Source organism: Perca fluviatilis, chromosome 17, assembly GCF_010015445.1.
Source record: "Perca fluviatilis chromosome 17, GENO_Pfluv_1.0, whole genome shotgun sequence".
NCBI lineage: Eukaryota > Metazoa > Chordata > Actinopteri > Perciformes > Percidae > Perca > Perca fluviatilis.
This window is the reverse complement of record NC_053128.1, coordinates 13353213-13371814: the sequence shown is the minus strand read 5'-3', so window position 1 is coordinate 13371814 and position 18602 is coordinate 13353213. Positions and strand designations below refer to the sequence as shown.

General features: G+C 39.1%; 1 protein-coding gene across 1 annotated transcript in view; it reads left to right on the top strand.

The window, feature by feature from the left end:
- galt (galactose-1-phosphate uridylyltransferase) overlaps positions 1–16627 on the top strand; it is a 31787-nt gene extending 15160 nt beyond the window's left edge. Inside the window, exons 8-11 of the mRNA XM_039780518.1 lie at positions 4900–5032; positions 7103–7186; positions 15871–16025; positions 16269–16627. Of these exons, the coding sequence (XP_039636452.1) occupies positions 4900–5032; positions 7103–7186; positions 15871–16025; positions 16269–16364 (468 nt within the window). The 3' untranslated portion in view covers positions 16365–16627. The remainder of the gene's footprint in view (positions 1–4899; positions 5033–7102; positions 7187–15870; positions 16026–16268) is intronic.
- Positions 16628–18602: the final 1975 nt, after the last annotated feature.

Below are 18602 nucleotides of genomic sequence, written 5' to 3'. Positions count from 1 at the left end.
TGTGTGTGTGTGTGTGTGTGTGTGTGTGTGTGTGTGTGTGTGTGTGTGTGTGAGAGAGTGAGAGAAGGGGGAGAGAATTAAGGTTTCGAGAAGAGCAGAGGAGACACTTGAATCTCCTAGACATCTGCTCATGGGGACTGATCTTTATAAAATCAGAGTGGAAGCACAAGTGTGTGTGTGTGTGTTTGCCTTAGAATGCCTTAAACTACTTGTTCTTGTCCGCTTGTGTGTGTGTGTCTCTCTTTTTGCTCCTGTCTCTCTGACCCAAGGTTAGGACAGTAAATTGGCCCACTGCAGTATTTGGATGAGTTTGAATTGGGGTTCGGCTCCTTGGAGACACTCTTAACTTTGAAACAAAAACTTTCTAAGCTAATTGAATAAAACTCGTTGGGATTTGAAGTCTGTGAGGTGCTTTGCTTTTAGGACATCCTCCACTTCCTCCTCTCTCTCTCTCTCTCTCTCTCTCTCTCTCTCTCTCTCTCTCTCTCTCTCTCTCCCCCCTCTTCAATCATCCCTCTCCATCCTGGTTCTGTCTTATTTTTCTATTTTTCATTCTGATCCTTTTATAATCCTGTTAAAGGCAGTGGAGGACGTATATATGGTTGTAAAAAAAAGAGTGAGGAAGATTGACATTGAAGAGGAGGAGAAAGCTGAAATCTAGACCATTTCAAAATATCTGTTGAAGCTATAGCCAAAGTGTTAATGCACCAGGCACTAAGTAGAATCTTATACTGCAGTTCATTAAGAGAACACTTTGGGATTTAGTTAGATTACTCTGTGTTTTCCTCCACTGTTATTAAACACCACAGCATTCCCTGTAGTTGCCTTAATTATGCACTAATGCCTGGACAAGTTTGTTCAAACCTCTGGGAGATTCATGGCCCAGGATGCCCTAACACTCTCTTTGCTTTGGTGTCTGGTTACTGCTAAAATTTTAATTTTAATTTTAATTAGTTTCCATACTGTTCACATAGAACACCATATGCATATCATAAAACAATTGACTGTCATATTGTTTAAATGCACAATAAGACATAAGACAAAATGTAATAAAACCAGGAAACGCAAAAGAAACAATGAGTAAAAATAGAAAACATACAATTCATCCACCCACAGTCCTAGACATAATCGATATTTCTGAAACTAAAAGGTTATGTAAAGAAGACAGACACTGTTTTAATATCCAAACTATGTGCAAGTTAAACAATAACAATAGGTTAGAGGCTAGAGACAAATTCATACTTTCTGTTGGTGGAAGACTGGAATGCCTGGAGGAAACCTAGATTACACATTCAAAATCCACACAGAACCCTTTGTTTGCCACAAGGTTGAGTTGTGATCCCAGGACTGAACTCCTGTGAGATGGCAGTGGTAAATACTGAGTCGCCACATTGCCCAAAACATGTTCGGTCTATAAACCTCTGGCCCAGCAGTTGTTTTCAGTTATTCTGGCTGATTGTGCCTCTGCTCAGGTTGAGTTGGGCAGAGTTATGCTGAAATTACGTGAGGTAACTGGACTCCATGTTCTAGTAAGAATGATAAAGGTCTGATTTGTCTTGAGTCTCGGCAACATTACACAGTAAAAATGATATAAACAGTGAAGTAATATGAAAATGGATACCTAGATAGGAACCATTTGTGTTTGGTAGATTATTTATTTGTTGTTACAATGATTCTTGCCAATACATCTTATACCATTGGAAAGCCTGAGTATTTCCCTTTTAGATGGTGCCACATTTGTAAGGAACATGCATTTGTGGGATGAGCAGCAGAGCTGAGTATTCGGGTTGCGCCCATGAAACATTTGCCAAATTGTCTCCGACAATGCCAAACAGCTTTTCTTGCTGTTGCTATTGACTCTTGTTTTGAGCTTCTGGTACCCCCAGGTGCTGACAGTCAGGTGCCTACTTCTGCAACCAGTGGCAATCTTATATCTCCACAGTCTGGGACCGAACTCTATCCTCCAAGATGACAACGCTCGCCCCCACAGAGAAGGGTTTAGCAGAGACTACCTCCAGAATTTGGGAGTGGAACGGATGGAATGGCCTGCCAGCAGTCCTGACCTCAACCCCATTGAAGTCTTGCGGGATCAGCTTGGGCGTGCTGTTCGTACCAGAGTGACCAACACAACCACGTTGGTTAACTTGTGACAAATGCTGGTTGAAGAATGGGATGCCATCCCACAGCAGTGTGTGACCAGGCTGGTGACCAGCATGAGGAGGAGGGGCCAGGCTGTTGTAGCTGTGTATGGTTCTTCCACACGCTACTGACGCTCCTGTTTGTTAAAGGAATAAATTGTGAAATTGCCAATATGTCTTGTTACTTCAGACTTCAATTACCCAATCCACCAAACAAGATCAGGCTCCTCTCCTTAGCCTGTCTCTCTTAGTTACGCTGTTATAGTTCTAGACTTTTTTCACCCAGCATATTTCCTTGGAGTATGTTGGCACCAAGATCCTGGTTGCAGCTGTCACCATTGTCCCGCTGCACTCCCTGCTAAGCTTTGCGGTGCCCTGCCATGTCATGCTGCGTCCTGCTGAACCGTGCTACTTCCTCCTAGGTCCATCCATGCTATGCTGTGCCACACTACCATTTGAAGTCACTGTTCCATTATCTTTAATGTGACTATTATTGCCACTGTTCATCACATCCCCAACCAGCACCGTCAGACACCGCCTACCAAGAGTTTCTTACCAAGTTTTTCCTCGCCACTGTCTCACTGCTTGCTCTTGGGGGAATTATTAGAATTTTTGGGGCTTTGTAAATTATAGAGTGTGATCTAGACCTACTCTATCTGTAAAGTGTCTCGAGATAACTCTTGTTATAATTTGATACTATTGAAGAATCAACAAAGAAAAGCTGTTTGGCATTGTCAGAGAAGATTTGGCAATTTCTTTTTAATGGGCGCAACCCACATACTCATCTCTGCTGTTTATCCCACAAATGCATCTTCCTTACAAATGTGGCACCATTGGTATAAGATTTATTGCCAAGAAACATTGTTACAACAAAGAAATAATCTACCAAACACAAATTTCCTTACTTTTTGTGCGTAGTTTATATGCATATATGCGGCTATACAGTTGGTTTAGACCCAGCTACCGGACAATAACCTAGCTTCGTTTAGCCTATTGCTTTGGTTCCATGGCACATTTATTGTATAGTTCAGTCTCATTGCTGTTATTTTTCCAACAGCAGGACGGCAGCTCTTTTCAGCAAACTAGCTCTGATGAATCTACTGTATGCTACCTGCCCAGCATCAAACAGCAGACAGACAAAGTTAGTGACTAGCCAGTGAACATAGTGTACCATAGCAGCTAAAGAGCCAGACATTTGGCTCAGGAGTTTGTAAAGACCAAACCAGAGGTTGAAGGAAATGCATATTTGGCTTGCATTCATCAGGTGGCCAAAAGCATATGAATGCCAATGTTGCTTTCCGTCTGCTGTCTGTGTAAGCAGTCTGTTTTTTGCTAACACCTTGGCCATAACAACATGATATGGTGATTATCTCTCAGGGCTGTGTTTTTCAGCTTGCAATGCGGTTCTTCTGGCCCCAGGTGGCGAAAAAGAATCAGTCAATCATTACAGATTTGAGAACTACACCCTACGGTCGATCAACCCTCCCGGAAATTGTTGTTTTTTCTCCGAGGCCTTGACACATCAGCATTTCCCTTTCAGTTCGTAATGAGACTGAGGCAAACAGGGAGTTTTGTTTGAAAATATACGTTAACATGCATGTTAACATTACCGGAAATCCAATGCAAAGAAAAAAACAACAAGAGAAAGATGTCTGTGGTGTATTTAGAATTAGTATGAAGCTGACTTCCTTCATATTCATGCTGCTGTTTAGCACACACACACACACACACACACACACACACACACACACACACACACACACACAGTTAATCTATTTCTGATTAAATTATAATACCAAGGTCAGGTCGTGTTTGTGCCCACTCATCAGCTTGTTAAATCTCAGCTTCTGACACATTCTGCATTTAAACAGTTTATGATAATAGGGCTTCTTGCTGCAAACAGCCAATCCTGACTGACCTTTTTGTAACAATTTGGAACTCAGTGTGTTGTAAAGTAAGAACGTGCTCAGTCAACCTTCACTCAGTTTTTTTAGTATTCCCTGTTTTTGTTTGTCTTCTGGTCTAAACATAGACTGTAATGGGTCTGAATAGATGCTGTAAAATGACCTAATAGGCCAAAGCAGTCCATGTGGTTATTACTGTCTTTCTTGATTTGTATGTGTGTATTCATTATAACATATGTGGTTATGGTTATTTCATCAACATTCAGCTTTGAAACAGTTTACAGTAATTACCTGAAAAGATTATTAGAAAAAGAGCCGGCATAAAAGAAAAGGATGCAAGAAAAAACAGGAGAAGCAAAATCATGAGATAAGAAAAGATAAGAGAACAAGTAAAGTAGAAACAGATGGTTTTAAGACCAGCAGTCCTCTCTAATGTGGAGTATTAGGTTTTTAGTTGATGCATTGACTGCTAAGATGGCTCTGAAACTAAACTGTCTTCCCTGTCGATTCTAAAAGCTTGCCACTCGACTGGCTCCAGTTTGTCAAAGCTGTTGATATTTAACCAGCATTGGCTTTGTTCTTACTGAACATTACTTTGTTAAAACAATATTACATTATTGTTTAATGAGTGAACTGCACAGTGTACAGTTGCTTCAGGTTGTAGGTTGGACTTAGTAGTATTTTGCATTATCACAAATGTCTTTTTGATTTTTAGTTATGTTCTTCTGGAACAGAACCTGTTTTTTTGTGACTTTGCCAGTAGAACTCACAGTTAAGCATAAAACCTATAAAACACCACATACATATTATTGCTTCCCTGCACATTCAAAAACAATTACATTTTGTCTTGTCTCTAGGAGCGTGTGGTGGTGGAGACTTCTGATTGGCTGGCAGTGGTTCCATATTGGGCAACGTGGCCCTACCAGACGCTGTTGTTGCCACGACGACATGTCCTCAGGATCAGTGACCTGACAACAGAGGAGAGGGAGGGTGAGTGTGAAGATACCGACAGAGCGAGTGACTGAGAAAGCGCTAAGGCAATTAAGACTAGTTTAAGGTGACCCAGCGGCTCAGTGGGGAACCTGCAGATTTGGTTCCAGGCCAAGGGTGCGTGTGTGTGTGTGTGTGTGTGTGTGTGTGTGTGTGTGTGTGTGTGTGTGTGTGTGTGTGTGTTTGTGTTTGTGTGTGTGTGTGTGTGTGTGTGTCATTCATAGCACATTCAAGCATCGCAAGGGGAGGAAACATCTTTTTACTTGCAGTTAATGGAGTGGTGTTTACGGTGGTTTCGATTCAGCTCGATAAAACTATGGAAATTAAAAATGAATTACGTCTCAATAAATTATTGGATGCTAATTACGAATGGATGATGTCTAGTTTCCAGCCGGTCTCCATCCTTTAACATCATGCTAATTAAAGGTGGTACATTGAAGTTTATGGCAGTTCCATGTATTTGTTTCCTGTCAACCCTCCCAATATTAACAAATTGGCTATTTACTGCAGTTCACTTCCCTTTCTCCCTAACATTATGGCGTTTAAATGACTTTAGCAGATGTAGCAGATAATGAATTTCTCTTAAAATCGAAGAGATCTGGTAAGATTATCTACCATTACCTCTCAAGGACAAACACCATTGCTTCTGTGAATCAACTTGTTTAAAAGATGTCTGTCGACAGCTGACAGTCTGTTTAGCTGATTGAGCCAATGTGTTGTGAAGGCGTGAAGCCCAAGGCACATAGATAAGACGGATCGGTGGGATAAGTGTCTTCTGTAGACACGGCCCATTACCACTGTTTCACAATAAACATGGGAGGAGATCAACACAGAATAGCAGGCTGCAGTCATTTGAAATGACAGGTGGATTTGTTGAGGCTGGATTCTGAAGTGGGAATATTAATAATAATGCAGTAATCAATGAATCATCATTAACAAATAGCTCAATAAAGAGTGTATTAACTGAATATAGGCAAAGTTGGCTCAACAGTTATTATGTACTACTATGACATAAGTTCTCTGGAGTATTTTTAACAGTTTTTTAATAAAGTGAAAGGTGTCTTGTTGGATGTTTGAATGCATCCAACCACGCTACTGGTATTGTTTCTTTTACCATTGGTCCCTGGAAAAGGAATCTACCAATAAAAAAACAAACACAAAAGAAGCCTTTATGTATACCTTTTGTATATGGATATTCTTATATTGTTGAATAAAATCCAGATCAGGGTTACTGTTGGATAATGATGGGCTGTGTGTGCTGCTTGTTCTACAATAAAGCCTGGAAATGCAAATAATTGTGTTTATTCTAGTATAATTTAAATTGTGTTTGGCCATTTGTTGGAAAATGACAAAGCTATTATTTTGATTTTGTTTTCGTCGCTTTATATCATTTCATTATTTTTAATTCATGGCTGAAATAATTTACAAACAGTGTGTTTTATTAAAATAATGATACAAATACCCAATGTGTTACCCAATTCATAATACCCAATTTATTTGGGTTGAGATGTAAATAGCAGTTGTTGAATAAAGATTTCATGCTTTTCATGCTTTCAAAAATACATTTTATAATGTATAACCATTTAATTACTAGTCTATTATTTATTGTTGCAGATAATGGATTAAGGAACTTGCTTCAAATTTGAATCCCTAATCTAATGCTTTTTATCTGTTGGTTTGAAAATCTGAGTCAGACAGAAACTTTGAATGTTTTTGTCTGACTCAGATTTTGGTGTTTATGTAACTATGCACTATATTTTTCTGTCTCTGGTCTGTCTGATTGCATCATGTATTCAGGCATTGTGTTTTATATGTCATGTTCCCACAAGAATATATTAAAAGCTTTTCTTTTCAATTTACAGCTTTTCTAGTTCTAGTTACGTGCAGTCCTCTCTCAATTTTCAGTTTGTTTTTCTTAGTCTTTACTCTTACATGCCTTCACTTCAGCTCCCCTTCCTCATGTCATTCATTATTAACAATACTCATTAGCAAATATCTTCTTTCTCCTTCCTACCCAGCATCTTCCTGTTTTCTCACATCATCTTTCTCTTTTTTGTCCGTCTTTATCAGGTCTGGCTGACATTATGAAGCGACTGCTGACCAAGTATGACAATCTGTTTGAAATCTCTTTCCCCTACTCCATGGGCTGGCACGGTAAGACAAAAGAGTGGGAGAGTGGGAGTGTTAAAGGTCCTACAGAGCGTCTCATACAGAGGGTGAATACAGGTGCAGCAGATATGGGCAGTATGAGAACAATAAAGTGTTTTTTAAACATTAAAGCATGTAAACATGTTCTAGTACAAACACAAAATGCTATATAATCCTGAAAATGCTATATAATAGTTGCCCTTTAAAAACAAAACGTTTTGATAACCTGTTTAAAGTCTTTTGTAGAGTGAGAGCAGCAGAGAGAGACAGATGGTGGGAGAGATTAAAGATAATTTGAATCTAAATACATGAATAATCTGTTGGTGGATTGGAACACAAACACTGCTACAAAGTGGAGGCTGTTCACATATCGGGCCAGCTATAATTGAATTCACTTAGTCAGTTTGATATGTGAATGAGCTCCACTCCCAGTGGAATAAGTGAAGTTGAGTCACGGACAGGATTTTAAAAGACTTCCAGTGTTGTACCAGGTGTTTTTCTTTTCAAGTATAATTTTACATTAGCTCACATCCTGCACCAACATGGCATTGACATCACGTTTGAATATCTATTAGCCCGTTCAATGTCACTGGAAAGATGTATGTAAATTAAGGTGCAGTGTGCGTTCCCTACACATTAAATAACTCTTGTTGCGTTTCAATCATCTTCGCTGTAATAAATTGACAAACGAGAAACTTTCAGCTTCAGCGTAACCCACTAATTACCATTTCAGTGCACACTGGGACACATCAGCATATTTGTATTGTCTCATACATCACCACAAAGAAAAGAAGGAGTTCTCACAGGTTAAGAGCACTTACGGTGTAATTCTAGGCATTTACTACTATCACTTAAAGTAATATGAGGAGACAGGAAAACTGTAAGGTCTTTTTTGTTGAACAGCATGACGACAGGGTTAACAAGTTGTTATTAGCAGTTAATGGCTTATTTACACATTAAGCAGATACATAGAACATTAGCATTCATTTGGCGTTCTGTGTCTTTCCACCTGGTGAATATCAATCGAGTATTCACTTTCCTTTTAGCTTTATTTTGGTCTCTACCAAATGTTCAATAGCCAATTGCTAACATTGTCTGTGTACCATTCGATGCTAGGAAGGCATTGTACACTGGGTTTTTAAAGCTTCCTTTGGCTGAAAACTGCTCCTAGCTGCTGCTGTAATAAATATGCTGATTAGAGCGTTGCGATTGAAAACAGTAAAGTTTGTACCGTAAAACCAAAACAATGAGCTGAAAGACTGTAAAATGCTTTGTAGACCTGAGAGAAATTGCAGAGCACGTTGATAATTATCTGTGGGTTCGCCACCATGAGTGACACCTTTCACATTACACAGTCATTTGAACCGTTCCTGATGTAAAAATATTGAAAGAGCAGTTTAATGTTAATTTACCCAACCCAGTGTTTTTTTTTTCTTAATTTTACTGGATATTTAACACTCAAAGGAAAAGTTTTCCACTTTTATGTGAGTTATGTGAGTTAGATCAATTTGTCTTTCCCTGCCTGTCCTTCCAGGTTTTGTTTGTATTTTTTTCTGGAGATGACTTACAGGTTTATATCCTCAGAGAAAAAAATTCATAATAATTTTAGACCGAATGCGAGAATGTTTTGCTTTTGCCTGCTGCTTTGCTCAGCCTCTGGTTCTGAGAAAACTTCTAACCCTGTTATGTAAGCTTGAGAAATAACTCTAGCTTCATATTAATCTCAATACTTAAAATTTGGATTTATGACAATGTTTGTCTGTTCACCAGACCTTTTAACTTTAGATTATAGTGCATTAAGCATTGTACGTAAGAATACTAAACTACTACACTACACTACATTATAGAGGAGTTTAGGTTGCTTTTTACCATTGTGTCTTTGGATCCTGCACCCATTTTCCTGTAGTTCCCATTACTTTTGCATCACAGCACAACACCACAGTCAGAGGAAATGAAAGAACCAGTAACAAGACAAAGAGCAAGTGAATAAGCAAGCAAACATACAAAAAATGCTGGGAGATGTCACCTTTGCAATAAGGGCCAAATCACCTTTTTATTTTGACAGGACATGCAGAGTGAAAAACACATTTACATAGATCTCAGATGATAAAATCCAAAGTGAATCCATTTTGAAATACCTCACCTCACAACAGTGAAGATGCGGGTAGTCATCTTCTTTTAACCACGCATGGCCAGGCAAGTGTTTAATTGGCCTGATGTGAAGAAGCAGCTTGCACAAACACACAAAGACTGTAAGCTTTATACGGAAAGGTGTTTGCCATCAAGACAAGCCGTTCCTCTCGTGAATCTAAAACTAAGCGCAGGCCCTGGCTGATATTTACCTGTACTGAGACAGTGATGGAAAATACCTATTGTGAGCTGTGCGTCGGGTTTACACTGGAACAAAAGGTTAGAAGAGTGCAGTGATGCAATGAGTGATGTGTGACAGAAAGGAGAGCAGTGTCATCACGGCTGAGTGGTCAGAGTAGTCCTTGTAAGAAGCTAAAGGTTGCAGGTTCAATCCCTGCAACAGTTGTGTCTCAGTGAGTTGTTAACAGAAAGGAAACTTCACTGTTCACTGAGTGCATTCTTATTCAGAATGATGTGCAGGCTGGGAACATAAACACTGCAGCTTGGTTTTAGATGCACTACCAAGACAACTTGTACACATATAGGGCAGTTTTCTCTGTCAAACATAAGGCCTATATCTATACTCAAGTGCTAATTAGCTAAACATTAAGATGGTGCACATAGTAAACATTATACTCTTTAAACATCATGTTAGCATTGTCATTTGGTGCATGTTTGCACGCTAAAGTTAGCTCAAAGCGCAGCTGTAGACTTGTAGTTTAGTTCAGACAATGTAATAGCATCAGAGATTGCCTATATTGAATTAAAAGAACTTTCATAAATCATAAATAATACCTTTTAAGATGAATGGTGTCCGTCTGCACCATTTCAACACAGACAAAGGATCAGGGGCAACCTACTTAACATAGACAAACGATCAGGGGCAACCTACTCAATAGTTTTGATAGAATCAATTTATCAGGCTGTATATCTCTTTCTCACCAAGCGCTGATCACTTTAAGATCTTTGCAGTTGTGCTTGTCAACAAGTGTTGTTTTGCCTTTGTTTTTGTTTTTTTACTCCTCCAATTCCAAATGATGGGCTTTTTGTGATCTCTTTCATTAACAGACTTAGGCCAATAAGGTGTGCACAGTCTGACTAGTTTCATTTAGTCTACAGCTCCAAAGTCAGAAAGACACTAATCCAAATTTAAGATGGTTGAAGAAAGACAATTTGTATTGATTATATTGTTACATATATTATTTCAGAGAATGGAGCGCTAGAGCTTTGTGAACATTGGGTCACCGAGATGCTGCTACCTCGTTTTTTTATTTCTTGCAAGGCAGCCCACATGAAAGATTATAAAAAGAGAGATGATACACTCAAACTGTAGTGTGGATTAAAGGACACAGGGCATTTGAGGACACAGCCTTTGACTCACTCTTCTTTTTATTTTATCAGACATCCAATCTTTGAAGCCATATCTCAGTCTAAAGTTGCCTGTGCTGTAGCCGCCTACAGATCTTGTGTTAGGTTTTGGTTTTAATCTTGTGTGCGGTTTTTTTAGATAGATTTTTTGAGAATAAACTCCATGACACAGCAATGTGTTAAAGGTTATACACAGGTAGTTGGTTCACCTTATTTTCTGTGGCAAACAGAGTGATTTCTTTGACATGGCTAGGGGAGAAATGAGGAGAAAGATCTGCCAACAAATGGGTAAATACAAGTGTTAAATACCATTTTGAAATGAATAACAATACAGTTAAAATTAGATCTTTATAGTATCGCCATCAGGATAATGTCACCTATCCAATGTATAAAGTAATTGATAAAGCAGTATTTGGCATAGATGTTTGACAGGCCTCGGTAAAATGTAAAGCATGTTGCTTGTTAATACTGTGTCCCGGCTGTTTGTGCTAATTGAATCGTCAATTGTTTTTAGCTCAACGTGGTAAAGCCAAAGACAGCTTTCCACAGTGTGGACAATAAAGTTAACTGAATGAGACACCGCAAATGTGTCCTTGAGGGGAATTTAAGATGGCAGAAGCAGTTTCATGATCCTCTGACAATGGAAAATGTAACATGTTACCCATCCTAAATCAGGCCCCCAGGAAGTGTGCTGGCCGGGCCTTGAAGCAAATTAGAAATAGTGGCTATACAGTGGAATTACAACTCCAGAGTCATTCATGTGATGCCCTCTGGCCCAAAAAGACTTTTTTCCCCATTGACTTACATGGGGAAAGAGACATTTGTAACAGTAGACAATTTTTTGTCAGAGCCCCTAAGAAATGACTAGTTTCACTATCAGAATTTTATCCATTCGGTCCCATAACATTTGGAAAGTCTAGAAGAGCTGCACAATTAAATCATTTAATCACCATTCAAGTTAGCAGAGCGCTAAACCGGATGTAGCTGGCTCGAGCCAGCAGAAGTCTTTAATGCGCCTGCTCTACAGGCCGCACAGTGTGGAAGCACTGCCAATCATTTTGGTAATTATATACAGATTTTTTGGCTTTACAATGGCTTCATGCCACCAACATTCATGCTTCATGCGCCACTGAGCAACTTTCATAGTAATGAATAGGGCCCCACCTTTAACGCTGTATCAGTTCTTATAATACATCCATGATCCTTTTAATTGGCAGAACAATTCTTTTAACTCCCAAAACAATGGTGTTATTTTAACTTAATAAAAGGTGGATTAAGGGAATCTGCTGAGGTATTAACTGATGTGCTGTAGTGCGTTAGCACACAGTTTGTCCGTCACACATGCACTCATAGACATGCTGCACACACTAACCACCTTATTTGGTAACGCACACTCTCATCCACATAAGCGCACACACAAACCTGGCTCACATAATGAGTAGCCTTATCTCCCCATCTGTGTTTGTGCTTTATTTTTTTTGCTCATTTCGAAGCAGCCAGCTTTTATTTTGGGCTAAGCTCATTAGTAGTTGGATGAAGTTTGAGTCACCTGGGAAATCAAGGATTAGATCAAGCTACCTGCTTATTCCTTCAGTAAGAAAACACACAACACATTAAAGACCGTATTAACTGGCTGGATGGAGGACAAGGACACAGGAGAGACAGAGAGACAGTGACACAGGTACCCCAGTAAATATTACGATTGCTGGTACCCTATCCAAAGATATTTTGTAAGTTAGCTCTCTTATATGCTCACACAGTTGCAGCAAAACAAACACACCCCAAAACAGTTTAAAAGTAGGTACTTGTCTACTAATAGGAGCATCTGTCTCTATTCATTTCTTATCTGGTCTCTTCAGTCTTTTCTTTGTTCTTCCCTTTTCTTTTAACGTCCATTAGTTTCCTTTATGTCGACTTCCCGTTGTCTCTGTGTCTGATCAGCCCCCCATTGTCAGGAAACCAACGGAAAAGCTCTTCTTGTGAATAGGTCTTGGATTTCTTTTGTGTTTTTTATAGAGAGATAAGTCTAATTTCTGATCACCTCATTACCTCCCACTTAGTTCAGAAAGCAGCACAGGCAACAAAGACTATATTTAAATGTTAAATACATATAAAATAGGTTTAAAATTGAATTTGTACATTTCTCATTTGGCTGTTTATCTACTTTTGTATTGGTTGCACAACCTACACAACACAAACTGAAAGTTCTTTAGCCAAACCACTGAAGCCTACACTTGTTGCTGATTGCCTACAGTTTAATACTGTATTTATTTAGAATGTGTGTGTGTCTGGTTATACTGTCTAGTTAAACATTTTTAGTAGACCCCTGCCAGCTAATCAGAGTGGATATGTTTCAGTGGCCGTGATATAAAACATACAATCTCTGAAAGAATGGATCTTTTTTTTTTTTTATTACACTTGATTTTAATTTTAATTTATTTTAATTCTTTAATTTTAAGATTATTGCTCTATTGCCCACATAGTCAACTCTGGCTGCTTCTTTAATTTACCTTGTGAGCTCCCTGATAGGGAGCTGTCTGGTCTACAGTTTAAAGGCGTTAATAAGCAGAGGGCCTTGTTCATGTGGTGTGGATGGCAGATAGATAAATTAGCTTGTTATGTCCTGGCTATGCATACCCTTAATTAGCCAAGTGTTTGATCGTGCTGTCATTGTGCTGTCAGTGTGTGTGTGTGTGTGTTTACATGTCCTCCACTTTTGCAGAAACATTGAGTAAATGTGTACAGTATATTGTGTACATATTTGTGTAAATCTCACAGCCATTTGGCACTTTGAAAGTGTTAGTGTTGAACCCTATGTACAGTAGCAGATAATACACAAGATGTTCTGAACAAGGCATTAGCGAGTTCTCTACCAAGTCCTTTATTTTCGATACCTGCACAACTCAGAGTGTTTTCCTGAGCTTATACCATTGCCATTTACCACAATCATCTTTTTTTTCGAAGTTTGTTTTTCAGTCGGTTTAACTTGTGGTTTAGTCCATTTCACCAGTGAGACTTAACTTGTAACATTGCATTAAGAAGAATCATTGTTGCTATGGTCAACCATACTTAAATATACCTTGCACAATGATATAAAACAGTGCCTCTCAGGGATCACTGTACCGTGGACAGCACACTTCTGCTCAAAATGGACGCTGCATAAACTTCATTACAACTTTGAAGCATTAAATCTTCAAAATATACGGCCATGCAGCATATCTGTTGAAAGCTTAGACTCTCAGGATTCCATTAAGCCCACACACAAAGCATAAGATAATTTATAGCAGTTAGAAAACGGTAATCTAGTTGGAATAACACTGAAAAGGACAGCACTGATTCAAGTGTGCTTACATACCTGCACATTCTTTTCTCAAAATTCTTTTTTTTCATAAATCCCCAAGAGTCCAAGCAAATGTAATATCCAAGCCAGTTTATCCCAATCTAGCTGTTCAACTCACAATCTTGAAGTTTCTGACCGAATTACAACATAAAAACGGTAAACAATAGCTCACTACCGGACATCTTTTCGACTCTCACTTCTCATGCGAGACTTGGAATGCTACATTTGGGTGTTACATTTTTTCTGCAAAGTCTTATGAATCAAACAACACCTCTCATGAGTCAACATGTTCCCGGAGGACAGAGACAGACATCTGAGAAGCAAAAGATATCTCTGCATTCAATTTGGACCACCCTCGTTTCGATCGACAGTTGTCTCTACCAGTAACAATTTCATGGTTTGAGACCCTCCTACCTCTTTAGCCGATAAGGAGACGATTCCAACGATATATGATAATGTGCCAAGTTAGGTTGTGCCCTGGTATAGCCGTGCGTAGAACCTTTATAGCCTGTGCGTAACACGTACGCCCTTGCAGAAAACATCTTTCGAGTTGGATTACGCACACGTTAGTTACAGAGAGCGACTTTGGTGAGTTATGTGATGACTTTTACAAACCTTTGCTAAGTTTTGTAAACATGTTCGGGGGAAAGAAGTGGTTTACGGCGGAGGAGGCAGCTGCTATATTGGTCGAACGACCAGATGAAGATATTGCGTCCTCTTCCGAAAGCGAAGTCTCTGTGGACTCTGTAGCTGAGGAGGATTTTCTCGATGGAAGGGACCCTGCTTCACAATAAACCGAGCACAGCCTGAACAGTTTCTAATTTCAAGATGTTTGTGTGACACTGTACCCCGTACCAGTGTTACCTATACAGCTAATTTGCATCTGTGGTCCACTATGTAAATAGTTTATTTTATCATTCATGTGTGTGTGTTTTTGTATTTTGCACAGTTTAGTTTTTCTATTTTCTAATATTTCTATATAAAAACCTTGTTTGCCCTTTTTTATCAAAATCTCTTAGGCGGAATAGAAGAAAATATAGGTTATGTGTGGTTGTGCTTATGTAATGCTGTGCCTAAAAGACTGACATCAAATCCAAATGCATGGCAAGATACCGCAGAGTGTTAGCTTTCATGAGATACCAAGATTATGTTTATAGGCAAAGGGGTTCTCAAGTTATAAGCCTTTGAAACGCAGTATGCAGTCTTGGTAACCAAAGTCCCTTTTGGAGTCTCCAAATGGCACGAAACAAAAACGCACAGACATATCTGTAGAAACAAATTCATATAAAATCAATTTTTTTCAGATTTCAGAGTCTTTTGACTTCAAATCCTTTTCAGTAGTAAGCTGACACATGTGGCTATGGCCTTGTGTTGTCTGTATCTCACCAGATGTGTTTACAGCAGTGTATTTTAGTCAGATTTTACAGATGAAGGACTTGGACGGAAATAAAAACCTCCATTCCAGCCTCTGTAACTCTATTTCAGTAAGGCCTAGAATCACCCTTGTAAAAGGAACTCAAGAGTGTTTCCTTTCCAATGAAACCAAGCACACACATGAGTGTCAAAGTATGTGGGAGCTGTACCCCTTTTAATTTGGGTTTGTTGTTTAGACCAAAAAGCGTGGAATGTCAGCCGTTTCTTAACAGGTTTAAGCTGACGGGAAATATGCCTGGTGTCCTGTTGTGCAATTTTACTAGACAGTCACAAATATGGTTTAATTTTTAAGACTGTAAAACCCTCAACCCATCTGGATCATCATAGCCGACCAGACATCAGTGTGAACACAGACTCTGATTGACTGAGTAAAGCTGGCTCTGTGTCTCCAGTCTAACTTCTCCCTCTCTTCATTCAGGTGCCCCGACTGGCCCCCATTTGAACAAAGACAACTCTCATTGGCAGCTGCATGCTCACTACTACCCTCCTCTGCTGCGTTCAGCTACAGTTAAGAAGTTTATGGTGGGGTATGAGATGCTTGCCCAGGAGCAAAGGGACCTCACCCCTGAACAGGTGAATTTATACAAGGTTTCTCATATGTTAATTCCACTGATTCAAAGTAGTACATTTTGAGATGTGATGTCAGGGGCTTTGTTTTTACCCTAGGCCATCACAGGCCCATCATCAAAAGCGGAATCTTTCCCAACATACTAAATATAATGCTAAATCACAATTGCAGTGGATTTGCTCACTATTGATATATTTGTCTTTAAAACTGTATAAAAGATTGGCACTGCTGTGTCCTTGTATTTTTAGGCTGCTGAGAACCTACAGAATCTACCAGAGGAACACTATAAAACCAGGGAGAACCTGGAAAAAGGAGGAGGAAAAGAGAAAGAAGGAGAAAAGTGAAATGACCTGTGTGTGTGGTTAGAAGAGAGGGGACAAATCCAGCTTCATTTAAACCCCATATACTGTACATTTTGGATATATATCCATGATAATGTATGGCTTTTGTTTTGGAATTATTATAAAAAAAAACATTTGTTATATGTAACTTCTCTGAAGTGGTGCAACATGTTAAAAGTGCCTTTGCGAACACAGGGCTTGAAGATATTCTTACTTGCACAATACACAGTATATGTATATATTTTCAATAAATTTTTCTTCCCACAGATGCTGGTACTGGGCTTCTTACTGTAATTACGAAATAGACTTCAAAATAAATGTGCTATGAAACTCCTCATCCATGTTTAAGTGAGATAATGAGAGAACATTTTTCTTTTTTTTCTCGCTGTCCCTTCTGTTGAAATTAAACAGTTTGTTGTTTTGTTATGTTGAAAGCCTTTCAACAACAAGCTTATTCTTTTCCAACACTGAGTTATTTGTGATTCAAATTAATACCTTTGTTTCTTGAGAATGTTTTTACATGGAAAATAATTATTTAAGTAGTTAACGGTGTGACAGCGTTCAGCCTTAAAGGGTGTGACAGTTTATGTGCTTAATTGCTAATTAATGCTTAATTGTATAGATAAAACAAATGATTTAACAGATTTAATATTACCTGCTTACGTTAACAGAGTCAGTATTATCCTGAATTAAAGGTGCCGTAGGTAGGATTGCGACTTAGCCAACATTTTTTAACATTGACAACATCTCAGTCCCCCCCCCCTTTCTGCTAAAGCCCAAAATGGTCTCCTAAGCCCCTCCCCCCACAAGGGAGAATGAATGAGTGTGCATGAGCAGTGATTGACACGCAGTTAGAACCCCCCCCCCCCCGGCCGTGATTGGTGCATCTGAACAGGAAGCTGTGGATTTTTGCAAATCGCACTACAGGCTGTAGGTGGTGCCAGAGGAGCCGGATTCTTTTTTTTTTAATTACCTGCTTCATGTAGTTCTACTGGAACATAGGGTCAGTTTCAGCAAATATGACATAAATTTAGTTTTATAAGTCTTACCTACTGCACCTTTAACATTAAGTTTACTTCATGGCATCCCTATTAGGCAGCTCCAATTGTGTTTTTGAACATCAACAACACCATATTCAGAGTTTGAAACACGTAAAACCTATAGCTAATAAAGTTGGAACATGTCTAGAATTATATACAGAATGTTTGGTATACTTAGGTGGTATTCACACTACTGCACTGACAGCTGTATTAATTGCACTTATTCAACCTACACCTTCCAATGGGTGACATGGAATGAAACTGAATTAAAAGTGTTTAGAAGGGTAGGGAATAGCTTCATCATGAATGATATTTCAGCACCATGGAGAGAGACACAGCCTGAGTTCAGTGTTTCAGAACAGAGATAGAGCTGAGGTGAATCTTTCACCGCCATGGACAGAGACTGTGTGTAGACTCACACTACCGATGATGTAATGTTCAAACTAAGGATGCACGGAAAGGCAACGTCACAAGATTGGAAACCAGCTGCAGAGTTAGTTTCCACGTGTGGGAGGCTGCGACACTGACCATACAGCAGAGGCTAAAGAATGATAGTAGTCCAGACATACTGTCTCAGAATAAGTGTTGGATCTGTCCAACACCTCGTTGAGTACTTTAGTGTGACACAGAAGACCATGCTGTGGAGTGTATTAAACAGAGTGGTATGAATGTTTAATTTACACTTCTTCCATGGGTGTGTACATGCAAGGTTTATTCTAATTACATCATTATAATTAACTACTATTACATGTATTAGCTTAATATCAGCTGTGTATTAGAATAGTTTATGCGGGGAAATCAAATAAATACTCAGTTGTAACTAATGAAATCCCTAAAGGGATTACTACGAGCCCTGGAGAGGGGGTAGGCAAAGACCCAGTGAGCTAGAAGATGTATGTGGATTGAGATACTTGCATCCTCCAACCATATTACATTAAGCACTACAAGTGAATAAGTAAAAACGGGACGTATCAGGTGATTGTAAGCTATGCAATTATAAATGCCAAGTTAATTCTTGACATGTTAAATCAGGTGTGCTCTCACCATGACAACAGCAGATGGTAGTGTTGCTTAAAAAGTGAAGCAGGCGAGCTGGATTTAGACTGAGAATCTGACTGTGCTTTAGATTATACCAATACCTTTAAATATGCTATCTCTCTTCTCTCCTTCAGCAGGGAGGGTCAGCTACAGAATAGTACCC